The sequence below is a fragment of the Natrix helvetica genome, assembly GCF_964273705.1.
Source record: "Natrix helvetica genome assembly, chromosome: 4".
Taxonomy (NCBI): Eukaryota; Metazoa; Chordata; class Lepidosauria; order Squamata; family Natricidae; genus Natrix; species Natrix helvetica.
Genome location: NC_138550.1, coordinates 127,141,192 through 127,162,079, shown reverse-complemented (window position 1 = coordinate 127,162,079; position 20,888 = coordinate 127,141,192). Strand labels below are relative to the sequence as shown.

Here is a 20,888-nt window from a genome sequence, read left to right as displayed (position 1 = left end):
GCATTCCTTTGCAACCAAGTCAAGTCCTCTATCTCTGATATTTGCATATCTAAACACACTGGACTAGTGATACCATATGGATTTCTGCTGTTTGACTGGAAGGGACTTAGTGAAAAGACAATGTCCCAAAGTGGCTGACAGCAGCTTTTAATGGTTGGTAGGAAAGATAGATGGAGATGATTTACTTATCAGTTAATTGCTACTTTTCTTTAAAAGTAGGACACAACTTTTCCAGCAGTGCTTTGTATTTGTATTGATAATTACTTTTCATTATATATTTCACAACATTTAAACTCTGCTACAAGAAGTTTAATATACTGTATATCTCCATAGCTCTCAACCAACAAGAATGCATTTTGGAAATTGGTACATATATCTCCTATAAAATGAGAAGTGCATTACCAATTAATATTTTATCTAGTTTAGCTTCTCCCTATCAGTTTAAAGGCCAAATTTTGTTTAGTTAATTAAGTTCACAATTTGTATGTTTTGTAATACATCATATTAAAGCAAAGAAAGCAATCTGTGATCCAGGTAGTTACTGCCTACACAAACTATTCAATAGCACTTTTTCCTTATATTTTTCTGAGAAACAGTAAATTAAACACATGTGAATCATTCATTATTATGAATGAAATAACCTTTGCAGGTGAGTGTCCATGACCAAAAGCTAAGTATTGTTAGAGTCAAACTATATATACTACCACTGGGGGTGAGAGTGGGGGAAGGATCAAGATTAATTAGCAATACAATACAGCATTCCATTAGGTTACTTAAGAAATGAATCTGGAAGTGAAAATAAAAGGTAAAAAATAAAATAAAAAGAAAGTTCTGAACTTTGAAGATTTTTCAAATTTAAATAGTGTGTGTATCAATATAATTTACTTTCCAGATAACCACGAACAAGATAGCAACTTCTCCTTATTTTGTCATAAGCTGGAAATACAGTGTCTCAAGGAGCATCTAGAATGAACTTAAATGTGCCCCATGTCTCTTAAATAATCTTTGCATTCCAATGTCGCCTTCTAATAAGTTTACTCTGTCTGTTGTGGAGCTGATGTTGAGTTATAACTGTCCCACGTTAATTTTTTACTTGCTCCTTTGATATCAGTACTTGCAGTTTCTGGGTCAAAGAATCCAATAACTGGCACTTTCATAAATAACCACACCATACAGATTTTTCATCAGCTCACAGGCAGGGTGCAATATATCCCTTTTCTTAGACTAAACTCCATCTTGGCCATAAGTGAGAAATCACCATGACAGCTCACACACAAACACATTCACACACTTCCTTAATCACAAGAAAAGATGGATGGAACATATAGAAACATGACATTGAAAAACTCGGAAGAATATATATGGATCCTGGTCAGATAAAAGAAGCAAACGTCACTGTCATGCTTTCTGCCAGATAATTTCTCCAGAATAAGATAGATAAAGTTTATCTGAGATTCCCTATAGCGAATAGTGATCTTAGTTATGAAGCTGCTCTTAAAGTATTTGGAAACAGTTTTCTTATTCTTTGGACACTGAAATGAATATGAATACATTTAAAATATTTAATAAAGATGTCAGCCATGTGTCTCAGCAGTTATAATACAGTGAAATATCGGTTATCACTGTTCTCAAAATGGGATTGCTTGGATTAACATATATTAGTCAGCTTTACTTATACGCCACTTCCTATACTAATCTTGAAATTCAGTTTCGTAAATTCAAAAAGTTCTTATTGAGAAATAACTTAATTGGTAAAACAAAAACCTTCTAGAACATCAATGAATTTTCCCCTCATCCCCTGCTTCAGAACTTAACAATATAGCATAAACCCAAATCCTTTGACAGATCTGTTTCTGAAGTAATGGTACTCGTAAATATTTGAAGCTATCTTGGTTCATAGTGGAGGCCGTTCTGTCTTCAGAATTTGTTGAGAAAGATACTTCTGTACTGCAGTAAAAAAAAAATCACTTGCAAACCATATGAAATTTGCTTTCCAGATTTCTTAAATCCATCCACGTAATTATAGCCTTTCATGTACAGATGAATAATTATGCTGCATTTGCCGTGCATGGATGGCAAACCTCTTGAAAGTAGATTTTGCTTCCTCTCATATACATTTTTGCACATTTGTAAGCAGTTATATTTTTGCACATTTGTAAGCAGTTATATCAGCAACACACTGAATCTCATAAATGTATTTTAGCTCCATTTCGATTAGGCAAAACATAAAGATGAACTGCCGTTTAAAACATCCAATGCATATCAAGGAAAAGCAATTTGTTGAAATACTTTCTACTAACCTGCACCTTTAGAGTGAAACTTACAATACCATCTTTCAATCAACCTGTTCTATTTATCTGAAAGAAGAATCACTTTTCTTCTATATATGTAGGATTAATCATAACTGATAATATTTATAGATTACAATGCCCGTGATCATATTTAACAGAATGATGGCAGCTGCAATTCAGAAACTAATGTAATCTGGGGATATGAGTATTATCCTGCATAGAACATAGCATACATTTTCCTATAGTGTTAATATGAATAGTTTTAATAAAACACCTTGTATAATTTATTTGGGTGGATACATATGTGCATGTATCTGTGTGTGTTTATATAATTTAACATTCAACAAATATATTTATTTGTTTCCTAAATTAGATTTTTTTTGTTTAAGACACATGGGGGAGAGGAAAAAACCCTGCTTAATTGTTATAAATAAATTATGTTTCTAGATTTACATATTGACAAATTATGAAAACACAAGCTATTAGTTCAGCATTATAGAGCTATTTACAATAAATGTAACTAGCATTTATTGATCAGAACATTTGAAGACAAAGCAGAGCATATGAAGACATTTGCATGGCAATTTGCACTCTTTGAGGATTATAGTTTTTTTCTTACAATTTATCTTTAATTTTGTCCCATTGCGACTTTTCTTTTACTTCCATTTCATATTCCTAATTAGAAAATAATCTTAGTAAAAGATACGCTTGACGGCACTTAATTAATATCCAAGCTATGGTTTCTATTGGAAGCATGTTTTTATAGATAGAATCATTTGAGTTATCATTTTCCTCTAGACAAGAATCTACGGTTTCAATAGTACAAAAATTGCTAGCATGATATTTGAATTGCCATTGCAATAATCAACAAATGATTCCACAGCTTTAACTTTCTTGATACTCTTTGCATGCATTATGAGAGTAGTTCCAAAATTCTTCATCAGGCATGGTCAGAAGCCAGGTTTAGGAACTGAAGTCCCAGGTTCTAGGTGTATCTATTTAACAATTGTATCAGAATAGTCATTAGTCTATGAAAGTCTAAAAGAATAGCCATTAACTATAAAAGGAAACCTTACAAATGCCCAGGTAAATCCAATTGTGTAAATTCTATGTAAATCCTAAATATGTAAATACATATTCAGGATTGTTTTTATTGAAAAAATGCAAAAGTACTCAGCAATATAGAAATATTTCATGTTGAAACAGAATATATTAAAAAAAACAATTCTGTGCATATCTTTTAAAACCAGTTGGAACTATCTATAACTTTATTTATTAAATATTAAATTGATTTGCTGCTCACGAAGTTATCCCCAAGCAGCTCTGGGCACTTTACAATGCAGTAGCTTTAACTAACTTTACATTTTGCAATGATGTTCAGGGGTGTTTATGTGTGCGTACAGTCTGTGCGTATGTCTATGTGTGTCTGTGTGTGCCATTCTGTAAAGAGAACAAAGCAACTTTCTGAGTGGTTTTGTGAAGCATTACTTTTTATTTAGATTTTTTAAATCTTGTCTTTATTGTTTTTACAAATAACTCAAGGTGGTGAACACATCAAACACATCTTCCTTTTCCTGTTTTCCACAAAACAACAGCCCTATGAGATGAGTTGTGCTGAGAGAAAGAGAGTGACTGGCCCAAGGTCTTCCAGTTGGACTAATTCAACAGTCTCCCGCTTTCTAGCCCAATGCCTTAATCACTAGACCAAACTGGCTCTCTTTTATTATGTAATATATTGTCGTAATGTGCTTTGTCATCATTCTATGCACAACAGCTATTTTTCTTTTATGAGACTTGGATTAATTTAAACAATTCATTTTACATATCAAGCTATAATTCATAACAAAGTTCTTTGTGTTTAGCTAGTTTTTCAAGGTGGAGTAACCACTTACTGTACATTCTTCATGATGTACAGTACATTAATTTATAAGTGACAGATATTTAATATCCATATGGGTTCCTAGTGCAAGATGACTAACTTATTGCTGACAAACTGGCACCAAAATGACAGAACTATGTTATGTTAGCCTTGTATTGGAGAAGTAACAGATGGCTTATCAGAATGAAGCTATGTGTTTGTTTGATACAAAAATTAAAAACAAGGCAACTCTGTGGAAATCAGATTGAAACAAGAAAAAGGTTCTAAAACACACACACAAACCTATTTATTCTGCAGATTAAATATAAAAAAAATCTCCAACAGAAAAATCAAAGCAAAAGAATACAACAATACTGTAACATAACATTTCTCTAAATGTGGATCACAATCTCTTGCAAATAGACCAAGGAAATGCCTTCCTTACATGTATTTTTGAGCAGTTTGGTTGAGAAAGTATAAATGCAAAATATGCAATAGTTCCAAAGCTCTATATGAAACCCAAGTGTTGTCCTTGGTATTTCTTTCAGAAAACCACATTCTTCTCTTAAAGAAAGAACAATCATGCCTGAAGGGCAAGGTGCTTTTATGCAAAGCTCTAACCATCTGACCTGACATTCACTGCCCAGAAAAAATTACAATGGATGGAAAAGAAAGAGCAGATGGAAAGAAAATAGGCTTTGATTATTTCAGTATGCTGAGAGAGAAGTCCCAAGCAATTTACATTCTGCCATTGTTATGCAAGTTGAACATTTTAACAGAAGATGGTTTAAGCCAAACAAATATCATTTTTTCCTGATTTACTAGAATAGGATTACCTTCAAAGTGAAAGTCAAATTTAGGAATTTTATAAAAGTAAGCAGGCTTATACTTCTAATTAAATGTATGCTTTAAATGTTATCATATTGCTTATTTCTGAAGAAATGATTTTACCTTGTAAACTTATACATTTATATCATAGTTTTATTTGACATATAGATTGAAGTACAGGTAGTCCTTAACTTACGACCAAAATGGACACTGCTTATTATGGTTGTAGGTCATGATGGTCATAAAATGGGTCATTATGGGACCAATCTTTTTTTAATGAGAGTTTTTTTGCAACAGTTGTTAAGTGAATCATAATGATCCTTAAGTAAAGACACAGTCATTAAACAAAAGCCACAGTCATTAAGCATTCACAGTCATTCATAAAACTGGACATTGTTCACTATGGGACATTTTTTGCTGAAAACACTGCTTTTCATTACAAATGTAAATCACGGTCACATGACAGTGAGATGTTGCAAAAGGCTGAGTGACCATGAGGTGGTGATAGTCATCAGAATTCCAGAATCATGTCATAAGCACCTTGTGAGAGGTCCATCATAATTTCCATCTTGAAGGCTACATTGTAAATTTTGTTTCTACTGAGTCTAATTCCAATGAAATAATTTATTTTTCAGCGGGAAGGGTACTCATAAATTAATTGTACCACTGTACAGGACTGCAGTATAGTAGCAATAACAATAGCACTTAGGCCTATATATTTACCCGTAGCGCTTTACAGGAAAAAAAGTTAAGTTTTTTTCATCATTTGCATTCCATTATATACTTTGCTTGTCTACATTTAAAATTATTACATTACTGCATAATAAACATAAACAAATATTTAAGTACAGCAAAAAGATGTAGGTCACAAGAAAAACAGAATGTCACTGACGCTATGACATGACAGCACTGAAATTATAGTTCTTTTCACATTGGTTTCAGATGAAAACTAGTCAAAACCTTTCAAATCACAGCTGACATAAATGCTAAGTAAATAAAACCTCTTTACATTCTTCTCAAAGTTCCCTTGGCCCTCCCTTTCAAAAACAAGCAATCCTTCTCTTAAAACATAGATCTTTAGCAAAATGAAACATAACCACAAAGTTGATTAATACTACTCTATGCTTCTAGGTCACTTGGAGACTGCATGCATTTGCCACATTCATTATGAAAAAGCGTAGCCATGATGAAAGCTACAAGAAGCTTTTCATGAAGGTGTGGGTGAATCCTATATCTGTGGAACAAGAAGAAAAGCCTTTCTTATACATGTCATGATGATTCCATCCAAGAGTTGTAGTGAAAGAAACTGATGCTTTATTTCAGAATTGAATTACGATATCTCAAAACAGAATCACATTATGCTCTTTTAATTGGCCTGAACAAAAGCTTTCAGAACTTTGAAAACTTAGCCAAGATTTGAAAACTAATTCAAATAGTAAATAAATCATCTGTCAACACTTATGCTATTTCCTCCACTTCTCTTATTTTAAAAACAGAATTTATGTTTCTTTGAATAGAGTATCATCTCAGAGGACACTAAATCCAAGCTTGCTTCTTTCTGTTATCAAAGAGAAGCTTTCAAAAAAGATGCAAGAGATATAACAGAATAATAGAATAATATACTTGGAAAGGGCCTTGGAAGTCTTTTAGACCAACTCCATTCTCAGGCAAGACACCTTATACCATTTCAGATAGATGGTTGTCCAATTTCTTCTTAAAAACCTCCAGTGTTGGAGCACCTAAAGCTTCTGGAGGCAATTAATTTGTTCCATCAATTAATTGTTCTAATAGTCAGGAAATTTCTCCTTAATTCTAGGTTGCTTGTCTCCTTGATAAGTTTACATCCCTTGTTTCTTGTCTTTTCTTCTCAGTGCTTTGGAGAACAGGTTGACCACGTCTTCTTTGTGGCAGCCCTTTAGATATTGGAACACTGCTATCAGGTCACCCTAGTCCTTCTTTTCATAAAACTAGACATACCCAATTCCTACAACTGTTCTTCATATGTTTTAGTTTCCAGCAAAAATACAATTTTTGCATTTAAAAATTTAAACTATATATGGAAACTTGAATATTGGAAAATGTATCTTTTGAGAGGTTTCCAATAGGTCTTCTCATGGCTTTGTCCCAGGCTAAACAATCTTCACCTTAAGGTTGACTTATTGGGGGAGTAGGGGAAACACGAAAAGAAATAGATTGAAACATTGCTAGATACAAAAAAATATACTTTACATGCTGGTAAGCTACATCCTAAACCTAATATTTAGAATAAAGCTATGGGATATTCCTCTTAAAGAGTTTCAAACTACTCTGGCTTTAAAAATAGCTATTGCCAACTAAATAAAAATGGATTTTTCTATCATGAAAATCCATCAGGGATTTTAAAATTATTAAAATGAGATATTTGACAAGTTTTATAGTCAGTACTGAAAGAAAACTATAATGCGATACCAATTTAAAAAATCACCATGAAGAATATGTTCAGTTTAAAAGATTTGATGAAAACAGTATCTCGTTCTCATATCCAACAGCTACCATTTAATAGATACATATTAATAGAGTCAAAGCTTTATTGATCAAGAAAATTAAAGCAGACAGAGAATAAAATTACATTCCTTAGGGCTATCAAAACCTGTAAGCCATCAAGCTGCTTTAAAATTAAGTCTTTAGTTTCTTTCCACGTACTATTATTTAGATTTCTAAATGAGAATTTTCTGAAATTCTTACAAATTATATTTAAAAATGAACTTGTTCCTCTACATGGGAAGAGGCAACAATAACCTATTTATCTGTCTCTATAACATATCTTAAATTACATATTGTTTGTCCCATAGAAGAAGGAAGGTCCTATTTAATGATTCTCATATTACTGTTCTAATATACAGATAGTCCTCGACCTACAACAGTTGCTTAACAACCATTCAAAGTTACAATAGACCTTTCCCAAAACTAATTATGACTGGATTTTGAAGTTATAATGTTGCGCGCACACCTTCACAACAGTGGTCATGTGATTACATTTTGGATGCTTGGCAATCAGGTCACCTTTATTTTCAGCATTCCACAGTCTCATGATTGCAATTTTGAATTTTTTTTTACCAATTTCTGCATTTATTTCTGGTTTCCAGAAGAAGAAAAAATCCCGCTGGACCGAATGGATTTGTTTAACAACCATGGCACTTGCTTAATAACTTCTGCAAAAAATGTCAAAATCATCTCTTAAATTTTAGGGTGTATCTGTTTGTTTTAAAAGATTATTCCCTACAGTACTGTGTATCATCATCAAATAATGGTTTTACTGAACAAATGAATCAAACATCAAAAGAAATGCTGAAGAAATTTGCTGGGCAAAATCCTAAATCCTTGGTTAGTAACACTTGGTTACTATACTTATTGTTACTATAGTAACAGTTAGTTACTATACTTGTTATATGCCTATAGAGAAGAATCCCAAATGGATATAGTCCATTTGAACTATATGGTAGGTGACCTCATGGTATTCTAGATATTATAAAAGAAGGATTAGTTAATAGAACTGAAAGCAATAGAATTGACTTCACAGCCAAATAACATATATCCATGTTTGTATGCGCATGCTTGTGTACATTTTTATACCAACTGCTTGCTTCTTAAGAATTTAGATGAATATATATTAGAATGGCGGGAAAATGTAACAATTTTTTTTCTCAATAAGTTCAGGAAAATTTAAAATCGACTCAAGAATCTCAAAAACAGAGTTTCTCAGCTTGACTGATTATCAGCTTGAACCTCCTGAATACATTCTTAAATTCCTTGATCATATCTCTACCCTAATTTTTAAAGATAGCTAACTAAGAGCCAAGCAGGCAATAAGTCCTTAACAAGAACAAGCTAACTAAAATAGAGCCAAGCAGGCAATAAGTCCTTAACAAGAACAAGTAATATGACCTGAATCAATAATTTGATGGGATAAAACAGACTTTAACGTTTTTATCTCCCATTATGGTAGCAATCTGGACTACAGTTGGACTTCCATACCAGCTATTTACATTGAACTATAGCTCCTATTGACACAAGTGAGAATTTTACTTTCAGTTCAAATAATAGTTATAATGAGGTGCAAAAATAAAATCTTCACATCAAGCTTGTGATTTTATATGTATTTTATATCTGTAATAACTTAATGAAAACTGTGTATTCCTGATTTTGTTTTGTCTCTCTGAACCTTTTATCTTGTATATCATATGTTCTGAAGATAAAGCACGAGGAAAGATTTTAAATGTCCTTGTAAAGCCTGAAGGTTTAAAATAACATCTAAAAAATGCTTCAAAATAAATTGCTGTCCTGTAAGTCACACTTCATTTGTCTTAGTAAAGTGAGACCTATATGAGAAAGAATCTAGTCTTACAATATTACAAGCCTACATAGAGAGATTCTCAAACCAGGCAAGTAGTCTCAAATGTTACAGGCGACAGAAAAATGCCATTTTTCCTCTTTCTAGAGGATTGAAAATAAGATATGCTCAAGAAAAGATTTTCATTTCTATTTTTTTAAATGGTTTTTATAACTGGCAAAAGTTAGTTTTCCGACAATTTTGTAGCTACAAAATATCTCCAGAAAAAAATTGAATGGCAGAATCCTAATATAATATGACTGATGTTATATCCATGAAGAAGGTACACTATCTAAATATTATAATCATTTAACAACCTCAGAATAAAGTAGAGTTTAATTATGTAAGAACATAATGAACAATTAATAAAAGTGCAGCAACATCAATTTACTTTAGAAACTAAAATTGGTTAGAAAATGTTATAAAAGCTCACCACTTCTTCATGCCTGCATTTTCTTACATTAATTCCATTAATCTGTTGAGGAAGAAATAATAATTTGAGGAAAGGGTCTACTCTGCATAGAGGAAGAATAAATAAGATTTGACTAAAAGACAACTTGTTTACCTACCTGTAGAATTGCATCTCCTATGAACAGTAAGCCTGAGAGTTCCGCTGAAAGAAAGGAAGGAAGGAAGGACATTTTACATTTTAGTCTTCTCTATAATTTTCCACTGGCAGCATCAGTGGGGCAATATATAAATAAAACAATGAAAAATAATTGAAAAATAAACTGCAGGTTTATCCCGACCTAAATAGTGCCTTAACTGATTTCCCTAAAAACCTAAAAGAAAAATCTTAACATATGTGTTCACAAACTAAAAAAACAACAACACTTCACAGAGAATAAAAAACGGACTGTCTCCAGTTATCTCTGACCAACCTACAAATCTGCAAAGACTTTAGATGGCCCACATCCAAGCAATTAAACAATGTGTGATCTGATGGGATCCAGGTATTCATCTAGTTCATTTTCAGGAGCTGGAACAGCATATTGTATAGACACGGTGCAATTTTATGAAGTGCATGTTTTGCTCTTGATTGGTCTATGCTTGTAATGGCGAACCTATGCACACGTGCCAGAGATGGCACACAGCACCTTCTATGTGGGCACACCAGCAATTGCCCCAGTTCAGCTCTGCCACATATGCATGCATGTCTCCTGCCGGCCAGCTGGCCTTCGGGTTTCTGCTGCACATGTGTGGGGGTTGGGGGCCCCACATGGGGAGGCACACAGGGATGCATGGGGGTGGCGGGGTGTGTGTGGGGGCCCTGCATCGGAATGCATGGGGGCACTTGCGGGGGGCATGGCATGTGCGGGGGCGCACAGACATTGCATTTTGGGGGTTCGGGCACGCTGTTTGGGCACGGTCTGAAAAAGGTTAGCCATTACTGGTCTATGTTATACTTTCGTTGTTGTTGTCGTTTTTAATACTACTGCTTTTAGTCTTTGTTAGCATTCTGAGTCACTTAGTTAGTAGTGAACATTGAAAATATTGTGCTCACATTTATAATGAAATTCCCTCTCCAAAAAATCAGGCTGTGAATCAGGAAATAAAAATAAAAGAAGAAAGAAACATATAGTTAATTTTATTACAGAAACTGAGAAACAACTTACTTCGTTGTTCTTTGGAAATTTTAGAAACCACCACAGGAATATTATGCTCTGCTCCTCCCTATAAAATAAAGAGATCATACTTCATTGTGTCTACTGTTAACTTATAAATATTCTATTACTACATTTCTCTAGCTTTAGCTTCTTTTTTGAAAATTCAAAATGAGTAAAATAACTGTTTCATCATTCTTTTTGTTAATGACCGCATGGATGCAATCAATCCTTTTGTAAAGGGGAAAAAATGCTGGCAATATCATGACATTCTGCATACAGAAAAAAGAAGAAATTATTGACAAAGGAATACAAATTCATTCCTAGCTTTTCCCAGATTTCTCATATTACGGCATCAAATCCACTTCATAAAAATGAAATGCGCCTAATTCTGAAACAGGGGTGAGCATTTTCTTGTCTGGTTGGCAAAAAGAAAATACAAACACAAGCATACAATTGAAGGATTGAATGGAATGTAAAGTTTCCCCTGGTTTCTTATGATTTTCTATTTTCCATTCTTACGTTCACAAAAGTCAGTAAGAAAATTAATAGAAAATCAGGCGCAAAATAAAATAAGAGTTCAAGGGTAGTTTACAAATGACTGTTTTACATTGTGGGGGTATCAATGTTTTACCCAACATTGAGTGGTAAAAAATATATAAAAACCAAAATAAATTGGAGGTACATTTTTCTATTTTTTTAAAAAAAAAAACAGTTCATTGGTTCATGTTGCCAGGAAGGAAAGAAGAAAGAAAGTTTTGAAAGTATACATTATTTTTAAACAGTCCTATTTGGCTTTTCTATACCAAAATTCACTATTCAAGCATCATAACCTTTGGAGTTATTAAAAAAAAGTTTTATCTCAATATTTATTGGATTTTTGAGATTTTTAATGTGTAAAAATAAAGCTATTATATGTGCATTGTATGCAATATGTAATCAAACCTACAATCAATATTCATGGGAATTTCTTTGTGCTAGAGATAGCTCTGAAAATGAATACTATTTACCACTTAAAAAAACAGATTTAGAAGTGCTGGTATAGTTTGATTGAACCAATTTTGATAACACAGAATCTTAAAATGATAGTGTGAGTTAAGCAGAACCTCAAAGCAACAATCGAGACAGCAATAAATGAACTGTTTCTAAATTTTAAAAAGGTAGATTTTGATGGAGACTTTCAGAGAAAGAGTCACTGAGGTAATTCTGAAGCCAGGAAGAAGATAATGCATCTCTGGGGATTGGGGAAAGTGATTCGGAGGCTTGAAAGGAAGAAGAAGGGAGAAGCTAATGAGATAAACCATTCAGTCATTTTTGAACATTCAATGTGACATAAAAAGATCTGAAAACAGCTCCTAAGAGCTGCGGTGGCGCAGTAGTTAGAGTGCAGTATTGCAGGCTACTTCTGCTGACAGCCAGCTGCTTGCAATTGGGCAGATCGAATCTCACCAGGCTCAAGGTTGACTTAGCCTTCCATCCTTTTGAAGTCAGTAAACTGGGGACCCAAATTGTTGGGGGCAATAGACTGTAAACTTTGTAAACTGCTTAAAGGGCCCTGTAAAAGCACTATGAAGTGGTATATAAGTCAAAGTACTATTGCTATTGTTCCCTATTTATGATTATAGTAATAATATAAATTTAGATACAACCTTTACGCTTAAAGTGCTGTCATCTGTACAAAGAAGCCTTATTATTATCATGTGAACTGGAACTCTAATGATAAAAGCACACATCCATACACAAAAGCTCTCTGCTGCAGAGAATAATTCTCGAAGCATGGAGACTAGCTCGTTGTGATGTCACTAGTGTGATTGTCTCACATGGAATGCAGACAAAAGAAAAGGAGCCGCTTGCCATTCCTTGTTGTTGGATTAAACAAACAAATGTAACCGTAAAAAATAAGTCTTCAGATCATGGCCTGTTCCAAAGAGAGACAAGGATAAAACAAAGCTTTTGCATCAGACCTTTTAGCTGCTATTTTAGGATAGTCAGCTATTCATATCACAAGTTTAAGTTTGGAAAATATAATGGTGGAAAATAATTAGAAGAACTCAAGAAGCAGAAACAAGGCAACTAAAAAGTTAATTTGCTAATTTGCTAAAAACATCCATAAATATGGATGTTTTGACTGAAACTTTTAGTAAAGAAAGATGACTATCAAAAGCATCAGAGAACAAACTATTAATACCTTTATTTCAGGCTTTATGCAATTATTTCAGGGGACAATACATTCATGATTTATATCATGCAGAAGAGCAATGCAGAAGAGCTTCCTGGTGAAATGGCGGTCTGCTACAGAGCTCCGTAGACTCTCGGGGCTCTTTAAGGGAGCAGGGGTGCTGCTGCCCCTCTTTCCACCATGAGGGGCCATGGTATCCTGCAACAGCTACCCTGGATCTTGCTACGACCCAAGTGGGGGTCCCCCAGGGTAGCGCGACGATAGAAAAGCTTGGGAAGTGAGCCGGTGAACAGCTGAGGGGAGAAGCCATTCGAGACGCCGTTTGAAATTGGCACTGTTTGAAATCGCCGTTTGAAATCGACGGAGCGTGCCGGAGAGCGCTTTGTGAAACCGGAGGAGAGCTGAGGAGTGCTTGAGTGCTTGAATGGCTGCGCAAGGCTCGGGAAGGCTGGAAATGGCTGCTGAAGAGTGTGGGAACGCGCTGGGAACGCCGAACGCAAGGCTTGGGAAGGCTGGGAATGGCTGCTGTAGTGTGTGGGAATGCGCTGGGAACGCCGTACGCCGAATTCGCCGGCCTGCTATTGACCATGCAAACTGTGGGAGGCGCAGAAATTATGGAGGCTGAAAAGGAAGGCCCGAGGCTGGTAGGAGTGGCGATGGGTTTTGGAATGGTGGTTTTTTGGGTATTAAGAACAATGATGCAGGCCATGATAAGATACCGATGGCCTGATAGGATGAGGGCTATGACGCAGGAGGCTATTCAGAGACTGGGGGGGGGGCTTGAACCATCTACCCCCCTGTTGATTATTTATTATAACTTGTCCCTGCTTCCATTTGTGTGTGCCCTGGAGGACGTTCCCCCTTTCCTCTGTGACCCTATTGCCTGACCGACCATCTCCCCCTACCCATCATCAACAACAATAACAACAGTTTAACCACCCTCGCCACCCATCATTGTCCAGCATTGTCCATCATTGTTTATTATTGACCATCATCGACCATCTACTAACCCCCACCATTGTCCATCATTGACCATACTACCCCACCGATTGTCTGTCATCTGACCAGCCTACTACCATCACCCCCCCTACCCAGGATTGGACAATTCTTTTTACACTGGAGCCTGGCCTTTTCAACTTCTTCAAACTATACTGGATCATGGTACTCGGCTGGAACATCCACAGCACAGTTCCTAGGCCCTGGCGAATCTCTCTTTAACATCATATGTACTTAAGAGCAGACCTCATCCTACTGCGGGAGTCCCCCCTCTCGCAGGTGTGGCCCTCCGCCCTTTCGAGGGCCCACCTTGATGACGGATTTATTAATCTCGAGAGGTGGAGGAAGCGGAGACTTAGGGGGTTTTTAGTTGACTGTTTTTTAAAATTTTGTAGGGGTTCTGGGGTGGGGGGGCTGGAGGGTCAGGTCAGGAGCGAGGACAGAGCCAGGTCGCCAGGTGTGGTCGCGAGCAGAGGGAGCGGAAGGGAGGAGGAGGGGGAGGATGTCGTTCCGGTGCAGGGCTTCTTGATTCCAACGGTCGTAGGGAGGGGCAGATACGAGGACAGATCAAAAACTCGCAGTCGGTTGGGAGACCGTGGGTGCTGGTTACACCCGGTCGTTTGTACCAACCCCCACGTTCTAGGTGGTCAGGAGCTCCAGGCCCAGGGCCTGAGACTGTTGTTATGCAATGCGAGGTCCGTCGTTAATAAGGCCCCCCTCATTCACGATCTAATTCTGGAGGGGGAGCCGGACCTCGCGGGAATAACGGAGACCTGGCTGGGCCACGAGGGAGGTTTACCCCTCGTGGAAATGTGCCCGCCAGGTTATCGTGCATTTCACCAGCCCCGGGCCCAGGGAAGGGGCGGTGGGGTAGCAGTGATTATTCGGGAGGACTTAGAGCCGAGGGAGTCCACTGTGCCACAGACGTCCGGATGTGAATCCCTTGTTGTGAAATGGGGCCCTGGGAGACAGTTGGGCCTGCTGATAGTATACCTGGCTCCTCGCTATACATCAGCGGCCCTGCCCGAACTCCTCGAGCTGGTCGCATCGGTGGCAGTTGAGACCCCCAAACTTTTAGTGATGGGGGACTTTAACCTGCCATCGGTGGGAGGAGCATCTGAGGGGGTTCGGGAGTTCATGGCCTCCATGACAGCCATGGACCTGACTCAACTGATTCAGAGCCCGACACACGAGGGAGGTCACACCCTGGACCTCGTTTTTGTCTCTGGCCAGTGGTTGAATGATCTGGGAGGAGGAGACTTAACCATCACTCCGCTGTCATGGTCAGACCACTCACTCCTCCAATTTGACTTCCCTGGAGCTACCCCCCGCTGCGGGGAGGCGGAACCGGAAAATACTAGATGGTTCCGCCCCAGGCGCCTGATGGAACCAGATAGGTTCCAGATGGAGCTTGGGCCACCTCCTGTAGCCCTGACCCGCCCTCGGGTAGAGGACCTGGTGGTCGCGTAGAACAACGCGACTACCGGGGCCTTGAACCGGGTGGCGCCTTTGCGGCCTCTCCGGCGGCAACGATCCACCCTGGCCCCTTGGTTTACCGAGGAGCTAAGGGTGATGAAGCGCCGCAAGAGATGCCTAGAGAGTCGTTGGAGATCCTCCCATTCCGAATTTGACCGAACACAGGTACGAGCCCATTTAAGGACGTACCTTGTGGCATTGAGAGCGGCCAAACGTCAATATTGTGCCGCTCTCATTGCATCCGCGGAGAACTGCCCTGCCGCCCTGTTTCGGGTGTCCCGCTCCCTTCTGTTTCAGAGGCCGCGGGAGGCCCCTTTACAGGGTAGGGCAGAGGAATTTGGGAAATACCTGCAGGATAAAATTGCTCAAATCCGGAAGGACTGGGTCCCTTTCAGTGGCCCAGTGGAGACGTCCGTGGCGAGTCTTGAGAAACCAACCTGGGAAGATTATGATTTGGTTGCCATCGAGGATTTGGACAGAGTGCGTGGACGACTGCGACCTACCACATGTTTGCTGGACCCGTGTCCCTCCTGGCTTGTACTGGCATCCTGGGAGGTTACACGCAACTGGCTCCAGGGCCTAGTGAACGCTTCGCTGGGCGAGGGGTCTCTTCCAGCCGCCTTGAAAGAGGCGGTGGTGAGACCCTTGCTCAAGAAGCCTTCCCTGGACCCTATGGAGCTGGCCAATTATCGTCCTGTCTCCAACCTTCCCTTTTTGGCGAAGGTTGTAGAGAGTGTGGTGGCTTATCAGTTTCCACGACATCTGGAGGAAAATGATTATCTAGACCCGTGCCAGTCCGGCTTTCGCCCCGGACACAGCACGGAGACAGCCTTGGTCGCGTTGGTGGATGATCTCTGGAGGGCCAGAGATAGGGGTTGTTCCTCTATCCTGGTCCTATTAGATCTCTCAGCGGCTTTTGATACCATCGACCATGGTATCCTGTTGCACCGACTGGAGGGGTTGGGGGTCGGGGGCACCGTTCTACGGTGGTTCGGCTCCTACCTCAACGGTCGGACGCAACGTGTGTTGACAGGGGAGCAGAGGTCGACTCTAAGCCCCCTTATCTGTGGGGTGCCGCAGGGGTCGGTCCTCTCGCCGCTCCTGTTCAACACATATATGAAGCCGCTGGGTGAGATCATCCGTGGTTTTGGGGTGGGATATCAACGGTACGCTGATGATACTCAGCTGTACATTTCCACCCCGAACCACCCCAACGAAGCCGTCGAAGTGATGTCCCGGTGTGTGGAAGCCGTACGGGTCTGGGTGGATGACAACCGACTTAGGCTCAACCCTTCCAAGACAGAGTGGCTGTGGCTGCCGGCCCCCCGGTTCAACCAGTTAAATCCATCTCTGGCCATCGGGGGCGTACAACTTGCCCCGGTGGAGCGGGCGCGCAATTTGGGCGTCCTCCTGGATGCCCGGCTGTCCATGGATGACCATGTGATGGCCGTGGCAAGGGGGGCGTTCCACCAGGTTCGCCTGGTGCGCCAATTGCGCCCCCTATTGGACCGGGATGCCTTGCGCACAGTCACTCATGCGCTGGTGACATCTCGCCTGGACTACTGCAACGCTCTCTACATGGGGCTTCCCTTGGGACGCGCCCGAAGACTGCAGCTAGTGCAGAACGCAGTCGTGCGGGTAGTCATGGGGAGTACAAGGTACTCCCATGTGACACCTTTCCTGCGTGAGCTGCACTGGCTACCTGTGGTCTACCGGGTGCGTTTCAAGGTCTTGATAACGATCTTTAAAGCACTCCATGGCTCAGGACCTAGATACCTGCGGGATCGTATCCTGCCCCATACATCCCTGCGACCAATCCGCTCGCACAGAGAGGGACTCCTCCAGGTGCCGTCCGTCAGACAATGTCGGGGGGCGGTGTCTAGGAGTAGAGCCTTCTCTGTAGCGGGCCCAGCCCTGTGGAATGACCTTCCCCCGGATATTAGGACTACCTCTGACCTCCGCGCCTTTCGGATAAAGCTCAAGACCCACCTATTCCAAATAGCTGGCCTGGCTCAACCATAGTTCGCTCACTCTGCTCCTGATGGGTTTTTTAATTTTAATTCTGGGGTTTTTAGATTTTACTGTGTTTTAATTGTCTCTATTTATCTGCCTCCCTTCTCCATGTCTATGTACATGTATTTGTTTATTGTCTATGTGTTGTCTATTTTATATTTTATGTGTTTTCTTGTACGCGCCCCGAGTCCTTCGGGAGAGGGTGCGGCTAAGAAATAAATTTTATTATTTATTATTATTTATTATATTTATCTCTCACTGCATGAAAGGACAGTAAAATGCAATTTTGGGCAGCACTCTATTTTATTACATACTTTTATATATAATAATGAAATAAGGAAGTGCCCATTGCCTTATCTTTCAGTCTGTAATCTCAACATATTTTTTCTATCTTATCATCGTAAGATAATTGAATAATTTAATATAGTTACCATAACTACAGCAAAATTGTTAATACCAAAATAATATTTTATGTTTTATTAACAAGCAAGTTGGAAGAATGCAGAATTGTAGATTTATTCATTGATTGTAATGTGATAGCTATTTTAACTCAGCTTTTATTAACACCCATTTTAAATGCCATTTAAGACTACAGTTTGAATGACTGATTACAGTATTCTAAAAGTAAATAAACCTCTAATAAAAGATTACACTGAATGGACAAAGAAGAATACAATACAATGGCAACTTATTGATCTTATTAAACATATTCATATTAAAAACATATTTAAAATATAAAATTCATGCTTGATACAAGCAGACAGACAGACAGACAGACACACACACACACAGACACACACACAGACACAGACACAGACACACACACACACACAGCAATAGGGAGAATATCATACTACCTTTATACTTAATCCAAATCCTCCTACAGTTTGTCTTCTAATTGTTACAGTTCTTTCCTGAAAATAAATCAGATTTAAATATTTCCTTAAAAACAACCACAATCACACTGCATTATTTCTTTTTGGCTTTGGTGCTATAGAACCATTGTCGAGTTTCGAATTTCATATATATATTTTCATATGAAATTGCAAAACATATATGCGTACCTAAAGTGACAATCTGAATGACAAAACACAAAAATACAGCTAGTGCTTGGTTTAATGACCACTTTTTCAGTGACAGTTTGAAGTTACGACAGTGCTGAAAGTGTGGTACTTATGATTGGCCCTCAAAGTTCCAGCCATCCTTCCCTCATATGATGGAGATCTAGGTGCTTGGCAACTGGCTTATACTTATATGGTTGCAGTGACTTAGTTCCCATATCCCAGATCACCTTTGGAAACCTTCCCTGCTAGCTTCCCAAAAGCAAAGTCAATGGCTAAGCTATAGCAAAGAAGGTTGCAAATTGTTACGCCTCCTCTACACTGCAGCAGCCACCCTCAGCCCCTTGCATCATGCCTCGCTGGCCCATTGTGCACTCCATGTATTCTGCCGTAGCCACAAGACCTGCCATGCTTATATCATGCCAGCATCTTGCACTCTGCAGCAACCAACTCTGTCTCCATCCAGATGTGACACACTGGACTCTACCACACCCTGCAGCAGCCACCCCAAGCTTCACTATGTTTGCACTGTACCACTTGGCCACTCTCACACCCTCCTGCAGCCAGCAGCAGCTACCTACTTGCCCACTAGCCTGCTTGCCCATCACCACTGCTTGCGAGCAGGCTGGGAGTTTTAATTTCCTACCAGCTTCCCACTGACTTTGCTTGTTGGACGTCAGTAGGAAATTTCCAGGAAATATGCACTAAATGACTTTTGATCCTTGTTTAACAACAGCAATTGGAGGTGCCAGAATTACCATCCCTAAGCAATGTGGTCACATAATACCATGCTTTATAACTGCATCATTTAGCAATGGAAATTCCAGTTTCATTAACTGAGAAGTACTGCACTTAAGCTATATTTGTTTATTTTTTGGGTGATTCAATTATAAATGTATAACTCAAAGCTATATATGCAGTCATTTTTCAACATCTGAATCTCTGTAATTAGGCATTAGATCTTCTCAAATGTTCCATTGACCAATGTAAGGCAATCTTTTTTAAAATCAGCATTAAAGCCCATGAATAGTCTTGCTACATTGGGCCAGAATTTGCATAAATTCAGCATTTTTTCCCCTTTGTTAGGAACCAGATGTATACAGGAATCATTAACTTGAGGCATTGGCCATTAATATTGTTAGCTTTAAAGGGAAATTGAACAAAATCACAGAAAGTAGCCCTTACATTTTAACATTGTTCCCATGTAGCAGGCATTTGTAGACAATTTGCCACAGTCCAAGTATAATACACTTCAAGTTGACAGAATTTCTGTGACTTTAGGTAATCCTCTTTAAAATTATTGAAATTAATACCCATCATCACAGATTAATTATATTCTGTATGGAGAACAATGTAAAACATCTCCTTTAAATATTCACAGCAGCTTCCTAGAATCACTTCTCCTAGTATTTTGAGACATCTGTTCACTGTCTTCATACTATCTGTGATGTTAAATACAGATTGACCAGTCTACAATTTTCTATATTAAGAGCATGTTAAATGCTCTAATCTTTCATAATGAGGGAGATATTCAAGGTTGCTAAGCATTTTGTTCTCCTGTTCTGAATTTAGCTTTCACTATGTTGAATAATTTGGTAATAATCTGTGACCAAATTGCCAGTGTTGTGTTGGCAACTAATAAGAATAAGGATGAACATTGTGTTTTTTAGGATCTTATGCTAGTTTATTTTTTCAGGCATCCAAAACTGAGTGTTTTCACTGAATTGTTCAAACAATGATATGTCCCCCACAAAGGACAGGGTCTTCTAGACATCGTTTTGATTATAGCTCAACTGGAATATAGTTAAAGAAGAAATGGGGGGGGGGAGGGTACGACGATAACAAGCTGAATTAATAATCTTCCAGCAAAAGGTTCCTTTGGAGCAATCCTTACTCAGTGAGTCTTGCCTATATTTTTGGGTCCAAGATCTTACTGGCATCTGTGGAACTTGATTAGTTAGATTGACATTGTAGATTTTGTTTGGAATTCTGTGTGTTGGTTGTTCTCTTCCTAAATTCTCCTCATTTATCTTTACTCACTTAATCCACGTTTTAATTTCAATCATCCAGTGCTGGTTCAGTGTATTCTTTTTAAAAAAGCATTTTTCTTCTTCTTAATTTTAAAGCAAAAATATTATTAATTATTATCCCATTACTCCATTTCATTCTTACAACAGGCGCTTGAAATCTCTACTTTTTCTGAATGACATTAT

General features: G+C 38.7%; 1 protein-coding gene across 2 annotated transcripts in view; it reads right to left on the bottom strand.

The window, feature by feature from the left end:
* The window catches only part of SNTG1 (syntrophin gamma 1), a 220,754-nt gene that overhangs the window by 73,180 nt on the left and 126,686 nt on the right, over positions 1 to 20,888 (bottom strand). For both annotated transcript variants that reach the window (XM_081953428.1, XM_081953429.1), the window contains exons 5-8: positions 18,472 to 18,528; positions 10,963 to 11,020; positions 9,916 to 9,959; positions 9,780 to 9,821 (exon numbers count right to left, since the gene is read on the bottom strand). In XM_081953428.1, coding sequence (XP_081809554.1) covers positions 9,780 to 9,821; positions 9,916 to 9,959; positions 10,963 to 11,020; positions 18,472 to 18,528 — 201 coding nt within the window. The remainder of the gene's footprint in view (positions 1 to 9,779; positions 9,822 to 9,915; positions 9,960 to 10,962; positions 11,021 to 18,471; positions 18,529 to 20,888) is intronic.